The 18,475-nt window shown below is 41.8% G+C and overlaps 1 protein-coding gene across 1 annotated transcript in view; it reads right to left on the minus strand.

Moving 5' to 3' along the window:
• Positions 1–18,475, minus strand: part of TTN (titin) — a 244,945-nt gene that overhangs the window by 27,950 nt on the left and 198,520 nt on the right. The window contains 3 exon segments of the mRNA XM_009885623.1: positions 259–17,364; positions 17,482–17,784; positions 17,878–18,465. Of these exon segments, the coding sequence (XP_009883925.1) occupies positions 259–17,364; positions 17,482–17,784; positions 17,878–18,465 (17,997 nt within the window).

Consider the following 18,475-nt stretch of genomic DNA (forward strand, 5'->3'; position numbering starts at 1 on the left):
GGAATGCCATCTGGATTGAGAAAATGTGTTTTTAAATGAATTTGTATATTAGAAACATTTTAAATAAAATGCAAGCAAAATTTAAAATTCAAGGTATTACTTATCTCTTTTTAATTTTTAAAACCACAGACAGACTTACCACAAAATTATCTTTTTTACTATAAACAGATTTAACACTTTTTATGTTATTTTGAAGTAAACATTTTAAAGCATGTATTTTTTTAAATATTAACAAATATTTGTCTTAGTAAACCATACCTGTTATTTTTGTTCCCTCCTTGGTCTCAGAAGGCACTCCAACACCATATTCATTTTCTCCAGAAACACGGAAGTAGTAAATGGCACCTTCTTGCAAGCCAGTCACTTTGTAGGACAGGCGATGACAATTGTTTGTCACAGTGACCCATGCTTTTTTGCTAGCTTCTCGTTTTTCAATGACATAGTTCTTTACAGGTGCTCCACCATCATTTTCAGGAACGTCCCAAGATAACACAGCAGATTCTTTAGTTACGTCTTTTGCTGTGATATTAGATGGTGGGCCAGGAGTATCAAGAACTTTGACAATTAAAGTCAAGGTAGCAGTGTTCAGGATGTTTTGCAATGTTAACGTGTATTTTCCAGAATCGTTTCTTGTTGCTTTTTCAATAGTAAGAGACGTGCAATTATCTGAAGTATCGATGCTTGCTCGTGTACGGAGATCAGTGTCTGGTTTGTTCCATGTTACATTTGGGACTGGTTTGCCTCTGAAAGGAACAGTCATTGTGAATGATCCACCAGCCTTTACAATTAAAGTCTTCCGCATTTCACTGTCAATGTCAAAGGCAGGTTCTTCTTCTCTTTCTTTTGCCACCTGAGGTTCTGAGACATCACTTGGTTCACTGACACCAATTTTGTTAATGGATTTCACTCTAAAGACGTACTCAGAGCCTAATACTAATCCAGTTATGGTGTATTCTGTGCCTCTTAAGTTCTGAACAGCCATTGTCCAGTCAGTTTCATCAGTTTTCTTGTATTCAACTATGTACCCTGTTACTGGAGAACCTCCATCAAACAGTGGCTTTGTCCACCCAATTGTGATATTTGACCTTGTAGAATCCATAATCTTAGGTTTGGATGGGGGAGATGGCAAGAAGATTGGATCTTCTGCCCGAATCAATGGTGTGGTTTCGCTCGGAAGACTGAGGCCAGCAGCATTTTCTGCATAAACCCGAAATTCATATTCACATCCTTCACGGAGACCAGATGATTTCACTCTTAAATCATAAACTGGCTTTTTGTTTACACGAATCCATCTTAGGCTAGTTTTCTCACGCCTTTCAATTACGTAGCCAGAGATCTCATTTCCTCCATCAGACTCAGGTCTTGCCCAGCACAGAGTTATTGAATCTTTGCTCACACTGGTGATCTCTAAAGATGTAGGTGGACTTGGGACTGTAAATGGATCTAGGGCTTTGACAGCAACACTTTCTAGAGGCTCACCAACGCCATATTTGTTAACTCCCATCACTCTGAAAATATACTCATTACCCTTCAGTAGCTTTGTTACTTTACAGGATGTTGTTCTAAGCTCTCCTTCACAAAGTGTCCATGCAATTCTGCTGGTCTCACGTTTTTCTACAATATAATAATCAATATCTGCACCGCCATTTTCTTGAGGGGGTCCCCACGATAAATGGCACTTTTCAGCAGTGAGGCCATTTATTTCTAATGGGCCTGCAGGTGGGCCAGGTCTATCAAGTACTTTGCAATTAATTGCCAAAGATCTTGTTCCTGCAACATTTTGTAATGTTAGTACATACTGTCCTGAATCACCTCTGATACAGTCCTTAATGGCTATTGCAGTAGTGTGATCTGTTGAGGCTATTTCAACTCTAGCTTTTCCTTCAAGCTCCTTGCCATCTTTTGTCCATGAAATCACTGGTATTGGCCGTCCTGCAATATCAGCATTGACTTTAAACACTTCCCCAGCTTTCACAACTACAACATCCCTGAATTTGGCATCCATCATAATTCTTGGAGCCTCTACATCATCTTTTACAGTCACAGGTCCAGTTGATTCAGATGGCTGACTGAAGAGTCCAGCAGCATTCTTTGCAATTACACGGAATTCATATCGCTGGTCTTCTGTAAGTCCACCTACGTCAAAGTATGTTTCTTGCACATTAGTAAAATTACACTTTAGCCAACGACCATCTGGTATCTCCCTGCGTTCAATAATATATCCTGTTACTTTAGCTCCACCATCATATTCTGGTTTAGTCCATTTCAGTGAGACACATGTTCTTGTAATATTAGTAACTTCTGGTTGACCAGGAGGATCGCATGGATCTCTTGCAGCAACTGGTTCACAGGATTTACTGCATTTGCCTATTCCAGCAATGTTTTCAGCATACACACGATATTCATACAGCAGTCCTTCATCAAGACCTGTAACTTTCATTTGCGTGTCAGGTATAAGACTCTTGTTGACTTTTGTCCAAAGAATGCTGCTTCTTTCCTTACACTCCAAGTGATATCCTAGTACTCTGCTACCTCCATCATTAACTGGTACCTGCCAAGTGACAATCATGAAAGCTTTAGTTGCATGTGCCACATGAGGAGTTCCAGGTGGTCCTGGAGGCTTAAATGGATACTCTGCCACAACAGAAGGAGAATTAGTGTAAGTGCTTTTCCCATAGCGGTTTTCTGCACAAATACGGAACTGATATTCAGAGCCAGTGGTGAGTCGAGATACTTTAATTGATGTTCTTGCCACTGCTGCAGATACTACATCCCATGTTGTTGTGGTAGTTTCTCGCTTCTCCACAATGTAATTGCTAATGTGGCATCCACCATCATATGCTGGAGGTTTCCAAGACAGAGTTACACTATCGGCACTAACTTCATCGATATGCACATCAGTTGGTGGTCCTGGCCTGTCAAGGACAACTACAGTTAAAGAAGCTATTGTTGATCCGGCAGTATTTGAAAGATGCAATTCATAATGTCCCAGATCTTCATTTGAAGCTTCCTTGATGGACAATGAAGTTGAAGTCTTTGATGTCTGAACATTTACCCTGGTTGTCTCTTTTAAGGGATTCCCATCCTTCTTCCAGCTAACGGTTGGAAGAGGTCGCCCTCTGAATGGCACATCAATCTTAAGATCATCTCCAGCTTTCACAGTGAATGTGTTGAAAAGGAGCTCAGCAGATGGCAGGATTTCAATATCTTTTGCAATGACTGGGACGCCAAGTTCTCTTGGATCACTTTTTCCCTTTTCATTAACAGCAATCACTCTGAAACTGTACTCTTCTCCCATACTTAAGCCTGTTACTGTTGCTTCTAATGTTTTCACCTGTGTACATGCACTCCATTTGGTACTTCCTTTAGTTTGCATTTCTACTATATAACCAGTAATTTTACTGCCACCATCACTCTCTGGCTTTTCCCATTTAATTGAAGCAGAGTTGCGAGTCACATCAACAAGACTGACCTTTGCAGGTGGAGAAGGTGGTTCAGAAACCTTAATTGCATCAGGTGTTTCTGCTGGTAAGCCAACCCCATATTCATTTACAGCCAGGACACGGAAGTAATAACTACATCCTTCTTGTAGCTGAGTAACTTTGAAGGAATTCTTAGTGCAGTTGTTTGTAATTGTTGCATATGCCTTTCTTGTGGATTCTCGCTTTTCAACTACATAGTTGGTAATTTTAGCTCCACCATCAATAAGTGGCGGTTCCCAGGCTAATGTTACAAAATCTTTCTTCACTTCTCTGATTGTCAGGTTTATAGGTGCACTAGGTGTATCAAGCACTCTGACATTAACAAAAGCTGATTTTTTGCCACTGTTGTTCTCTAAAGTAAGATTGTATCTACCACTATCAAATCTATTCACATTGTCAATGACCAGCATTGTATAGGAACCGGTGACTTCAATCTGAGCTCGCTCACTAATTGTTCCTTCTGCTTTCTCCCATTTAACTTCAGGTTCTGGTCTTCCTTTGATGGTGACAAACAAGCGCAATGTACCACCAGCACGTACAGTGACTACTTTTCTGAGATCTGCATCAAGTTCAATTTCAGGAGGTTCGACCTTGTCCGCTGCTATGACTGTACCAGGTATAGTAGCAGGTTCTCCTACTCCTTCCGAGTTGATGGCACAGATGCGGAAGTTATATTCCTGGTTCTCTTTAAGTTTTGTTACGGTGAACTGTTTTGCTTGTAGGCCTGTTGGTGGGGTGCAGGTAGTCCATTCATCAGCAGCAGCTTCTTTTACTTCTACTACATATCCCTTAACTGGAGCACCACCATCATAAATGGGCTTACTCCAGGCAAGAGAAACTGATGACCTGGAAGTATCTGTAACCTTTGGATTGCTTGGTGGACCTGGTGGATATAATACATCACAAGCACGATAGAAAATGGATGGCTCACTGGGTTCCCCTACACCTGCAGCATTTTCGGCAGAAACTCTAAATTCATAGAAATGCCCATCAGTAAGACCTGTTACTCTGAATCGTAAGTCCGTCAGTGTTTTCTTATTGCATTTGGTCCACCGGATACCATCTTTGTCTCGTTTTTCAAGTATGTAACCTTCAATTTCAGCTCCTCCGTTGTCTTCTGGGCGACCCCATGTTACCACCATAGAATCTTTTGTGATTGCTGAAACTTCAGGTGTTGAAGGAGGACCAGGGGGTTTGTATGGATTACGAGCCACAACTGGCTCAGATTCCAAGGGTTCTCCAGTTCCATATTTGTTCACTGCCATTACACGGAAAATGTACTCATTGCCAGCAAGGAGTCTGGTTACTTTGTGGTTAAGAGCCTGCACGTCTGTTGCTACTTGAGTCCATGAAAGCCTACTTGTCTCTCTCTTCTCAATGATATAATGTGAGATACTAGAACCACCGTCATGTAAAGGTGGAGCCCATGCCAAGTAGCATTTTTCTGCAGTGACACCTGTAACCTTCAAAGGTCCTTCTGGAGGTCCTGGTCTGTCAAGAACTTTTACAGTGATTGGTATAGATTTTGTGCCACCAACATTTTTGAGGTTAAGAGTATAGTGACCTCCATCTACTCTTATACAGTCTTTCACAGTAAGAGTTGTTTTCTGAATGGTGGATTTAATTTCCATTCTTGCAGTTACTTCTTCAAGGTCTTTACCATCTTTTGACCATGTAATGTCAGGAATAGGTTTGCCATGGATATCAGCTTCAAGAACAAAGGTTTCTCCAGCATGAACAACAATGACGTCTTTGTACTTAGGATCCAGTGAAGCCCCTGGTGCTTCAATTTCATCTCTGGCAGTAATGGGCCCTGTGCTTTCAGATGGTTCACTCAAGCAACCTGCTGCATTTCTTGCAATTACTCTAAATTCATATCGTTGGTCTTCAACAAGACCACTTACTGTAAATTCTGTTTCCAACACATTTGTAAAGCTGGCTTTCATCCAGCGACCATCTGGTAGTTCTTTCTTTTCTACAATATATCCAGTTATTTTGCTTCCACCATCATATTCTGGTTTTTTCCACTTCAGTGTGACATTATTTCTTGTAACAACAACGGCTTCTGGGCGGCCAGGTGGGTCACAAGGATCTCGGGCAACATACAGTTCTGATACTTTGCTGACTTTGCCAATGCCAACAATGTTTTCAGCAGAAACTCTGAACTCGTATTCAAGACCTTCTTCAAGGCCATCTGTTTTATATTTGGTGTCTGCAATGAGTGACTTGTTCTGTTTTGTCCAAAGAATGCTGTTCTTATCTTTACGTTCAAGATGGTAGCCAAGAATTTTGCTTCCTCCATCATTAACAGGTTCATGCCATTGTACGATCATATGGTCCTTGGAAGCTGCTGTTACAAATGGGGTTCCAGGTGGCCCAGGCACCTTGTAGGGGTATTGCACAACAACTGATTTAGAATCCAAAGGAGAGCTCTTCCCATATCTATTTTCAGCAGAAATCCTGAACTGGTATTCAGAACCTGTTTTAAGCTTTGTTGCTTTGATAGTTGTTCTTGCAACAGTTGCTGACACAATGCTCCACGTGGTAGTGCTTGTGTCACGTTTTTCTACTATATAGTTGCTTATCTGGCAGCCACCAGTATAATCAGGTGGATCCCATGATAAAACAACATAGTCCGCGCTAACCTCATCAAAGCGGACAGGTCCTCGTGGTGGGCCAGGCTTTTCCAGTACAATTATGCTCAGCTGCTCTGTTGCCGTACCTGCTGTGTTTGTTGCTGTTACTGTATATTTACCAAAGTCTTCTTTGTTGCTTTCTTTAATATGTAAGACAGTTGATGTTGAGGTATCCTGAATATTTAATCTGGTTGTTTGTTTCAGTGGCTGCTCGTCTTTTGTCCAAGTAATAGTAGGTTTGGGTCTACCTATAAAGGGTACTTCTACCTTCAGATCTTCTCCAGCCTGTACACTGTATGTATTAAACATAAGTTTGAAACTTGGCTCAATTGTCAAGTCTTTAGCTATCACAGGAATTCCAAGTGCTCTGGGATCGCTTTTGCCTTTTTCATTGTAGGCAATCACATGAAATTGATATTCCTGTCCTGGACTCAGACCAGACACAACTGCATTGCATGTTTTGGTCTCACTAACAACACTCCATTTTTCTGTTCCTTTAGGCAGCATTTCAACAATGTATCCCAAAATTCTGCTACCTCCATCATGTTCAGGTTTTTCCCATGCAAGTGATGCGCTTCTCTGAGTCACATCGGTGAGTGTTACTTTGCCAGGAGGCAGAGGTGGCTCTGAGGCTTTGACAGCATCCGTGGTTTCAGCTGGAACACCAATTCCAAATTCATTTTCAGCCATAACTCTGAAGTAATAAATTGCTCCTTCTGTGAGATTTTCAACTTTAAAACTTGTCTTGCCACACTTAGCACTTACGTTTGCAAATGCCTTCCTGGTTGACTCACGCTTATCTATTACATAGTTCTTTACCTTTGCACCACCATCGATAATGGGTGGTTCCCAAGATAATACAGCAGAATCCTTCTTTATATCCTTTACCACTAAGTTTTGTGGTGGTCCTGGTGTGTCCAAGACTTTTATTGTAACGAATGCAGATTTAGAACCACTGCTGTTCTCCAACTTAAGAATGTACTTTCCAGCATCATTTCTATCACAGCTGTCAATTGAAAGTTGTGTGTAGTTTATGCCTTTATCAATCTGAACTTTTTCTGTGAATTCACCTTCTTCTCGAGACCATGTGATGTCCGGTGTTGGTCGTCCCCTGAATGGTATGTGAATCCTAGCAGACCCACCAGCTCTAACCACTATCCCTTTCCTTAGCTCTGAATCAATATCAAGTTCTGGAGCTTCAAGTTTGTCTTCTGGTTTAATAGTACCAGGAACTGATGCAGCCTCTCCTACGCCAATCTTGTTGAGGGCACATACTCGTAGTTTATATTCTTGATGTTCAGTAAGCTTTTTGATTTCAAATCGAGTGGCACGTACACCTGTCTGCGGAGTAACAAGTGACCATTCATCTTCATCCGCTTTACAGATTTCTACAAGGTATCCCTGGATTTCACAGCCACCATCATAGATAGGTTTACTCCAACCAAGTGTAACTGAACTTTTGGTGGTATCCACAACATGGGTGTTTGTAGGTGGGCCAGGCTTGAACATGGGGTCACAAGCTTTAAAGTAAGGAGAAACTTGGCTTGGTTCACCCACTCCAGCAGCATTTTCAGCAGAAACTCTAAATTCATATTCATGATCCTCTGATAATCCTGTAACTCTTAATCGCAAATCTGTAATTCGGCGTTTATTGCATTTTATCCATCTGATTCCTGCTCGGTCTCTCTTTTCTACAATGTAACCTATGATTTCACTGCCTCCATCACTATCTGGCCGGCTCCAGCAGACAGTCATAGAATCCTTTGTGATGTTGGTAATTTCCAAGGCCTTTGGTGGTCCAGGAATCACAAATGGATTTTTCATCATTACTGGCACAGATTCTAATGGCTCACCAACCCCATATTTGTTAACTGCCATAATACGGAAAACATACTCATTTCCTTCCAAGAGTTTTGTTACTTTTAGCATTGTAGGTAAAACCTCTGAAGCAACAACAGTCCATGCTAGTCGACTAGTTTCTCTCTTCTCTACAATGTAATGAGAAATATCACTGCCACCATCATGAAGTGGAGGAGCCCATGCCAATGAACATTTTTCAGCTGTAACTCCTGTCACGTGGACTGGGCCCTCTGGAGGTCCTGGCCTGTCCAGGACTTTTACATTTACTGGTACTGTCTTTGTTCCTGCAACATTAGAAGCTTCTAAAATGTACTGTCCACCATCCACTCTAATAGCATCTTTTACGATTATTAATGCACTGAAATCTGTGTTCTTGATTTCATATCTAGCTGTTTCCTCAAGCTCTTTATCTCCTTTGTACCACTTAATGGTTGGTAGTGGCTTTCCGTGAACATCAGCCTCAAGTCTGAATGTTTCACCAGCATTTACAATGATTGTGTCTTTGTACTTTGGATCCATTGAAATTCGTGGAAGTTCAACTTCATCCCTTGCTGTTATTGGTCCTGTACTGTCAGACGGTTTGCTTATTGCACCTGCAGCGTTCTTTGCAATTACTCTAAATTCATATCTTTGGTCTTCAGTAAGCCCTGTTACAGTGAACTGAGTTTCAATGATATTTGTGAAGCTAGCTTTCATCCAGCGACCATCTGGTAAGTCACGTTTCTCTACAATATAACCAGTAATCTTACTTCCACCATCATATTCTGGTTTGTTCCACTGTAGAGTAATAGAGCTTCTTTTTATTATTATAGCTTCTGGGCAACCTGGAGGATCACATGGGTCACGAGCTACATAGCACTCAGAAACTTTGCTTGTTTTGCCTACCCCAACAATATTTTCTGCAGAAACTCGGAACTCATATTCAATTCCTTCTTCAAGGTTAGTTGTCTTAAAACTTGTGTCCTGAATAATAGTCTTGTTCACTTTAGTCCATAAAATGCTGTTTTTCTCCTTTCTCTCAAGATGGTAGCCCAACACTCTACTGCCACCATCATTTATTGGTTCATGCCACTGTACAACCATGGAGTCTTTTGTAACTGTTGTCACAAATGGTGTGCCAGGAGGTCCTGGTTCCTTGTAGGGGTACTGTGCTACAACTGGCGCAGAGTCCAATGCAAAGCTCTGCCCATACCTGTTCTCAGCAAATATTCTGAACTGGTATTCTGAACCAGTTTTCAGTTTAGTCACCTTCAGTGTAGTTCTTGCAACGGTAGCTGAAACTGTTTCCCATACAGTGGTGGTTGTATCTCTCTTGTGAACAACATAGTTGGTGATTTGGCAGCCGCCTGTATATGCTGGGGGATTCCATGATAGGGTAATACTTTCAGCACTTATTTCATCAAACTTCACAGGTCCTACAGGAGGGTCAGGCTTGTCTAGAGTTATAATTTCAACAGAGGCAGACTTTTGCCCAACAACATTGGCCACAGTGATTTCATAAGTGCCACTGTCCTCTTTGCTAGTTTCTTTAATATTCAGTATAGTGAGATCAGTCAGGTCACTAACATTGACTCTTGTCGTCTGCCTTAATGGCTGGCCATCTTTTACCCAGGTAACAGTTGGTTTAGGTCGACCTGCAATTGGTACTTCTACTTTCAGATCTTGTCCCGCTTGGATACTGTAACTGTGAAAAGCAGGTCTTACATCAGGCTCAATCACGAGGTCTTTGGCAACTATTGGAACTGCAAGTGCTCTGGGATCACTCTTACCCTTTTCATTTACAGCCATTACTCTAAAAAGATATTCTTCCCCTTGAGTTAGGTTAGTAATAACCGCTTCAAGTGTTTTTACACGAGCACACTCTGACCACTTCTCACTACCCTTTGCTTGCATTTCAACAATGTATTGTATGATTTTGCTGCCACCGTCATGTTCAGGTTTTGCCCAGCTTAGCGAGACACTGTTTCTCGTGACATCATCCACTGTTATTTTCCCAGGAGGCTGTGGAACTTCAGCAACTTTAATTGGATCACTGGTTTCAGCAGGGAGGCCAATTCCATATTCATTCTCAGCGGAGATTCTAAAGAAGTAATAGCAGCCCTCCTGAAGTTGATCTATTTTCCATGAAGTCTTGTGGCAGTTTGTTACAACAGCTGCGTATGCCTTTCTTGTTGCCTCACGCTTTTCAATAATGTAATTCTTTATTTTTGCTCCACCGTCCAAGAGAGGAGGCTCCCATGAAAGCGAAACAGAGTCTTTAGTGATCTCTCTGATTTTTAAATTAACAGGTGCACTTGGGGTATCCAGTACTCTTACACTGACAAAGGCAGACTTTGTTCCACTGCTGTTTTCTAAAGTCAGAGTATACTTCCCAGTATCAAATCTGTTAACATTGTCTAGAACAAGGGAAGTAAAGCTGCTGGTGGTATCAATAATAGCTGCCTCCCTGATCTCACCATCTATTTTACCCCATTTTACTTCAGGTGTTGGACGACCTCTGATGGGAACAAACAGTCTTAAAGAACCTCCTGCCCTCACATTTACAATCTTCCTTAATTCCATGTCAAGGTCAAGGTCTGGTGCCTCCATCTTTTCTTCCACAATAACAGAACCAGGAACATCTGCATGCTCTCCAACTCCTGCTTTATTAACTGCACATATGCGGAATTTGTATTCATGTTTTTCCACTAATTTTTCTACTTCCATGTGAGTGTTCTTAATTCCAGTTGGAGGGGTACAAATTGCCCATTCACCATCACTTACATCACATTTTTCCACGATGTATCCCTGAATTTCAGAGCCACCATCATAGATAGGTTTACCCCATGAAAGGAAAACTGAAGATCTTGTAACATCCACAACTTTAGGATTATTGGGTGGACCTGGCTTGTAAATAGGATCACATGCTTTGTAGTAAGCCGAAGGTGGGCTTGGTTCACTAAGACCAGCAGCATTTTCAGCTGAAACTCTGTACTCATAATCATGATTTTCTATAAGCCCAGTCACTCTGTATCGCAGTTCACTTATCAGGCGTTTGTTACATCTTGTCCAGCGAATACCTTCCTTATCTCGTTTTTCAAGGACGTAGCCTAGGATTTCACTACCGCCATCGGAAGCTGGCCTTTCCCATACAACTATCATAGAATCCTTGGTAATGGCTGTGACTTCTGGTGCCTTTGGTGGAAGTGGTACTACAAATGGGTTCTTTGCGAGTACTGGTTCAGACTCAAGAGGTTCACCAACGCCGTATTTATTTACTGCCATGATGCGGAAAACATATTCATTTCCTTCTAAAAGCTTTGTAACTTTGCAATTTAGGGTTTGCACATTTGAATCAACAACCGTCCACACCAATCGACTGGTTTCCCTCTTTTCTACAACGTAGTGGGAAATATCGCTACCACCATCTTGTAGTGGAGGTTTCCATGACAGCATGCATTTTTCAGCAGTAACACCTGTAATCTCAACAGGTCCTTCTGGTGGTCCAGGTCTATCAAGAACTTTGACATTAACAGGAACTTTCTTTTCACCTGCAACATTCTTTGCCAGTAGTACATACTGACCGCTGTCAACTCTACTGGCTTCCTTCACGCTAAGGCTTGTTGCAAAATCAGTACTTTTTATTTCCATACGAGCAGTGTTTGTCAGCTCATGATCACCTTTTAACCACTGAATGGAAGGTATTGGTTTGCCATGAACATCAGCATCAAGCTTGAATGACTCACCAGCTTGCACTACAATAGTGTCTTTGTATTTTGGATCCATACTTATATGAGGTGGTTCTACTTCATCTCTCGCTGTAATTGCTCCTGAGCTCTCAGACGGCTCACTGAAAACACCTGCAGCATTTCGTGCTATAACACGGAACTCATACCTCTGGTTTTCAACTAGACCGGTTACTTCAAATTGGGTATCAATGACATTTGTAAAGCTTGCTTTCATCCAACGACCATCAGGTAGCTCTTTCTTTTCAACAACATACCCAGTGATCTTACTTCCACCATCATATACAGGTTTCTTCCACTGAAGTGTTACTGAGCTTCTTGTAACAATTATAGGTTCTGGACGACCTGGAGGGTCACATTGGTCACGTGCAGTATAGCATTCAGATGCTCTACTTGCTTTTCCAATGCCCACTATGTTTTCTGCATAAACTCTGAACTCATATTCAAGACCTTCATCAAGGCCAGTTGTCTTAAATTTGGTATCTGGAATAGGTGTTTTATTCAGTTTAACCCACATAATGCTGTTTCTCTCTTTGCGCTCCAAGTGATACCCAATGATCTTACTGCCACCATCATTGACTGGTTCATTCCATTGTACCACCATGCTGTCTTTTGTGACATTTGTTACAAAAGGTGTTCCAGGTGGACCGGGAACTTTAAATGGGTATTGGGCTATAATTGGCTCTGAATTAAGATAGGTACTCTTCCCGTATCTGTTCTCAGCTGCAATTCTGAACTGATATTCACAGCCAGTCTTTAATCGACATGCTTTTATAGTTGTTCTTGCAACAGTAGCTGACACAATCTGCCAAGTGGTGGTGGAAGTGTCTCTTTTTTCTACAATGTAATTATTTATAGAGCTACCACCATCATACTTGGGTGGTTCCCAGGAAATGGTAATACTATCTGCTGTTACTTCATCTACTTTCACTGGTCCTGTTGGAGGTCCTGGTTTGTCAAGGACAACAATATTTAGGGTCTCAGTTGCTTCACCTGCAGAGTTTGTAAGTTTAACTAAATATGTCCCCACATCTTCTTTGCATGCTTCTTTTATTGTTAACACTGTGTTATTTTCTGAACTTTCTGCATTTACTCTTGTAGTCTGCTTCAATGCCACATTATCTTTATGCCAAACCACTGCTGGTTTGGGTCGACCAACAAAAGGAACATCAACCTTTAAGTCCTCTCCTGCTAGAACACTGAAAGTGGTAAACAGTAGTTTGAAAGCTGGTGGAATCACAAGATCTTTTGCAACAACTGGTATACCCAGCTGGCGAGGATCACTGATACCTTTCTCATTCTGAGCTGAAACACGGAAGGTGTATTCTTCACCCTGGATCAATCCTGTGATAGTGGCTTCAGTAACTTTTACTGTAGCACAAGTTGACCACTTTTCACTGCCTTTGCTTTGCATTTCTACAATGTAGCCCAGAATTCTGCTACCCCCATCATGTTCAGGTTTTTCCCAAGATAAGGATACGCTATTTCTTGTCACATCCAACAGAGTTATTTTCCCTGGTGGAAGTGGTCTTTCTGATACTTTTACAGATTCTGAAGTTTCAACTGGAAGGCCTATTCCGTACTCATTTTCAGCTAGGACTCTGAAGTAGTAGTTGCAGCCTTCTTGCAGTGAATCCACTTTCCAGCTGGTCTTGTGGCAATTGGCATTAACGGTTGCATAAGCTTTTCTTGTTGATTCACGCTTTTCAACAATGTAATTTTTTATTTTAGAGCCACCATCTATCAAAGGTGGCTCCCATGTAAGTGTAACTGATGATTTTGTAACTTCTTTTATTTTCAAATCTTGAGGTGCTCCTGGGGTATCAAGAACTCTGACATTCACAAATGCTGACTTACTACCTGAGCTGTTTTCGATTGTCAGTATGTACTTGCCACTATCAAATCTATTTACGTTTTCAACAATAAGTAGCGTATAAGAGCTTGTTGATTCAATGCTCGCTCTATCCAAAGATTCCCCGTGTTCTCTTGTCCATTTTACTTCAGGTGCTGGTCTTCCTTTAATTGGGACAAAGAGCCTTAGAGTACAGCAGGCTCTAATAGTGACAACTTTACGTAGTTCTGCATCAAGTTCAATTTCTGGAGGTAGCATTCTTTCTTCAGCTTTTGGAGTCCCAGGAACAAGAGCAGGTTCTCCAAGCCCTTCAGAGTTCATAGCATATATCCGTATTTTATACTCTTGATTTTCTTTCAGGTCAGTGATGGTAAAAGAAGTGGCCTTTAGGCCTACTGGTGGAGTTACAATCTTCCACTCATCTTCTTCAGGCAGTGCAATCTCAACCATGTAACCTGTGATCTCTGAACCACCATCATATATTGGTTTGTTCCATGCTATTGTAATTGAGGACTTGCTGCTATCCAAAACACGAGGATTACCTGGTGGACCAGGCTTAAATACAGTATCACAAGCTTTATAGAATGGACTTGTTGGGCTTGGCTCACTGACTCCAGCAGCATTTTCAGCCATGACTCTGTATTCATATTCATGGCCTTCTGTCAGTCCAGACACTTTATAACGTAAGTCAGTAACAACCCGTTTGTTACATTTCACCCACCGAAGACCAGCCCTGTCTCGACGCTCCACAATATAGTTGGTTATTGGGCTCCCACCATCAGAATCAGGATGGCCCCAACAGACAACCATAGAATCTTTTGTAATTGCTGTAACTTCAGGTGTTTTAGGTGGATCAGGTGGCACATATGGATTTACTGCAAGAACAGGCTCTGATTCCAGAGGTTCTCCAACTCCATATTTGTTAACAGCCATAACACGGAACACGTACTCATTGCCCTTCAATAGCTTAGTAACCTTCAGTTTAGTTAATGGAACTTCTGTGGCTACAGCTGTCCATGCCAATCTACTGGTTTCACGTTTTTCAACCACATAATGGTCAATCTTTGCTCCTCCATCATCCAGTGGAGGTAGCCATGAGAGCACACATTTTTCTGCAGTGACTTCAGACACAGCCAAAGGCCCTTCTGGGGGACCAGGTCTATCAAGAACTTTAACATTGAAGATATGCTTGGCAAAGCCACCAGGATTTGTTGCTGTAAGTGTATAGGCACCGCCATCTCTTCTTGAAGAATCTTTATTGACAAGAACAGTAGAGAAATCTGCTATTTTTATTTCTAATTTTGCTGTGTCTTCAAGTTCTTTTTCTCCTTTTGTCCATGTCATAGTTGGCGGAGGGCGACCTGAAACATCAGCCTCAAGTCTGAAAACTTCACCTGCTTTCAGCACTAAGGTGTCTTTGTATTTAACATCCACCCTTATCTTCGGTGCTTCAATGTCATCTCTACAGGTTATTGCATCTGATGGCTCAGAGGGCTGACTAACAGCCCCACCAGCATTCCTAGCGATCACACGGAATTCATAGGCAGCATCTTCTGTCAACCCACTTACAGTGAATTCAGTCTCTAGTATATTGCTGAAATTAGCCTTCAGCCAACGGCCATTAGGAAGGTCTCTTTTTTCAACGGTATAGCCAGTTATCTTAAAACCTCCATTATATTCTGGTTTAGTCCACTTCAGTGTAACTGCGTGTCTTGTAATGTTCAGAGGTATCGGCTTACCAGGTGGATCTATTGGGTCTAGGGCAAACACAGGCTCAGATGGCTTGCTTGGCTTACTCTTCCCAGCCAGATTTTCTGCTATAACACGGAATTCATAGGCAATGCCATCGGTAAGTCCAGTTGATTTAAAGATATTGCCTGATACCAGCATTTTACTTACAGTCTGCCAAAGAATGCTATTTCGTTCTTTTCTTTCAACATGGTAGCCCAGAACTGGGCTTCCACCATCAGTAACTGGTTCATTCCAGCTAATGGTCATGGTTTCTTTGGTGACTGCAATCACCTGAGGAGTGCCAGGAGGCCCAGGTACCTTAAATGGGTAGTTGGCAACTACAGACTCTGAAGTAATGGCTGGACCAACTCCATATCTGTTTTGAGCTTTAACACGGAACTGATACTCAACTCCAGTAGTAAGACGAGTGGCTTTAAATGTAGTACGTATCACCGTGGTTGCCAATTCAGTCCACGTGGTACTGTCAGTTTGACGCATTTCTACAACATAGTTACTTATTGGTACACCACCATCATTCAAAGGAGGCTCCCATGAGAATGATAGAAAGTCAGATGAAATTTCATCAAATTTGATTGGTCCAGTAGGAGGTCCAGGTATGTCATGAACCTGAACTGTGATTACTTCACTAACTTCTCCAACAATATTTTTAGCTGACAGTGGATATTGACCACTATCACTTCGTTTACATTCATTGATGGTTAGTATAGTTGCAGTTGCAGTATTTTCATAATTTATCCTTTGTGTTTGCTTAAGTATCTGGTCTTCTTTCTTCCAAGTCACAGTAGGCCTTGGACGACCAAGCACGGGGATTTCAATCTTGATATTGTCACCAGCTTTGGCAATGACTGTTTTCTGGTAGATACCACGGAGGTCAAACTCTGGTAGCATTGTTTGCTCCTTGATAATAACTGGTCTGCTTTCTCTTGGGGCACTTCTTCCAGCACTGTTAACAGCCATAACCTGGAAAGTATACTCTTCGTTTTCAGTTAGATTCTTTACTACACAGTCCAGTGTTTTTACAGTGGTGATGTGTGCCCACTGATTGGTTCCTTTTCTCTGTGCTTCAATCACATACCCAGTGATCTTGCTGCCACCGTCATGTTCTGGTTTTGGCCAAGCCAGGCTAACTGAGTTCCGTGTTACATCCATAATATTAAGGCTCTCAGGTGGGGATGGTGCCTCAGAAGCTCTTACTGGTTCTGTAGTTTCAGCTGGTTCACCAATACCGTACTCATTTTCAGCCAGCACTCTGAAATAGTATTCACTCCCCTCAGCCAAATTAGGAACCCTGAAGGAACACTTCTGGCAGTTGGTTGTGACTGTTGAATATGCTTTCCGAGTTGATTCACGTTTCTCAACAATATAGTTTGTTATACGTGAACCGCCATCTATCAGAGGCATGTCCCATTGGAGGGTGATGCTGTCTTTGGTTATTTCTCTAGGCTTAAGGTTTATTGGTGGACCTGGTGTATCCAAGACTTTTACATTTACAAAGCCAGTCTTCTTACCAGCAGCATTTTCAAGAGTCATTACGTATTTTCCTGCATCGTATCTGGTGCAGTCTGTGACAATCAAGAGTGTAAAAGAGTCTGTATTTTCAATACTGGCACGTCCTTTGAGTGAAACATCATCTTTTGTCCATTTAACTTCAGGAGTTGGACGTCCTTTAATTGGCACAAATATCCTAATAGTTAATCCAGCTCTAACAACAAGCGTTCTTCTTAGCTCAGCATCTAATTCAAAGTCAGGAATCTCTTCCCGGTCTTTGATTTCCACGCTTGGAATTATGGCTGGTTCACCGACACCTGCAGCATTCATGGCAGAGATTCTGAAATTGTATTTGGCTCCTGTCTGCAGATGAGCAGCAACAAACTGAGTGATTCTTAAAGCAGTCCCTGTCGTGTCTTTTACCCATTCTTCTTCTCCTTCCTTTTGATGCTCTACTATATAGCCAATGATGTCAAGACCACCGTCATAGTGAGGCTTGCCCCAGGCTAAAGATGCACTTGTCTTTGTAGTATCAGTCACTCTGGGATTTGCAGGTGGACCTGGTGGGTCTGAAAAGTGAGGAAAACATAAAACATTATATTACAGAGGAAGTCACTCTTACGCTGCCTGAATGTGTTTTCTGCCCATCCCACGCACCCCGAAAAAAGAAAAGGTATGATACTAACATGCAACATCCTTGCACATAACTGAGTTTGAAGCATCACTTGGTGGTCCAACTCCTGCTCTATTTTCTGCACTGACACGGAATTCATATTCATTTCCTTCCAGGAGACCAGTTACTTTGCATCTAAGATCTGAAACTGGTTTCTTTGTTGCTCTGACCCATCTTAAACCTTTCTTTTCTCTTCGCTCCACATAATAACCTGTGATTTCACTTCCACCATCATCTACCGGCCTTTTCCAGGTAACTGTGACAGTATTTTTTGTCACATTTGTTACTTCTGGTTTTCCAGGAGGGCCTGGGGGACCTTATAAAGAAGAAAAAAGTATAGTTAAACCAAAAATCAAGTCTTTAGAGATTAATAAAAATACACTGATACTTCCTAGCTTGTTCTACGTACCAAATCTGTCGACCATTTTAACTGGTTCTGATTGTACTGGTTCACCCTTGCCATATTGATTTACTGCTGAGACACGGAAAACATATTCATTCCCTTGAATGAGCTTGCTAACAACATGCCTACAGCTTTCAATATTTTCAGCAACCAATGTCCAGAGCAGTCGGCTAGTTTCTCTCTTTTCAAGAACATATGATTTGACTGGTGATCCACCATCTTCTGCAGGAGGTGACCAGGTAAGGGTTGCTTTTTCTGCTGAAACGTTGCTGATTTCAATAGGCCCCGGAGGTCCTGGAACATCTAAAACTTTCACATGTACGCTCTCCTGCTTGGTGCCAAAAGGATTGGTTGCAGTGATTGTGTATTCTCCAGAATCTTTTCTGGCTGCGTATTTGACAGTTAGAGTAGAAGAAGTTGGTGTGGTTTCGATGCGCACAAGCTCTGAAGGTCTAAAATCTTTTCCAGCTTTTGACCATGCTGAAGTTGGAGGTGGTTTGCCACGGATACTAATAGCAGACACTGTAATGGTGTCTCCTGCTTTTACTGTTAAACCTTCCTTCAAAGTAGGATCGAGAACAATGGTTGGTGCCTCTGTCAAAAC

Source organism: Charadrius vociferus, unplaced genomic scaffold, assembly GCF_000708025.1.
Source record: "Charadrius vociferus isolate BGI_N301 unplaced genomic scaffold, ASM70802v2 scaffold315, whole genome shotgun sequence".
Lineage (NCBI taxonomy): Eukaryota > Metazoa > Chordata > Aves > Charadriiformes > Charadriidae > Charadrius > Charadrius vociferus.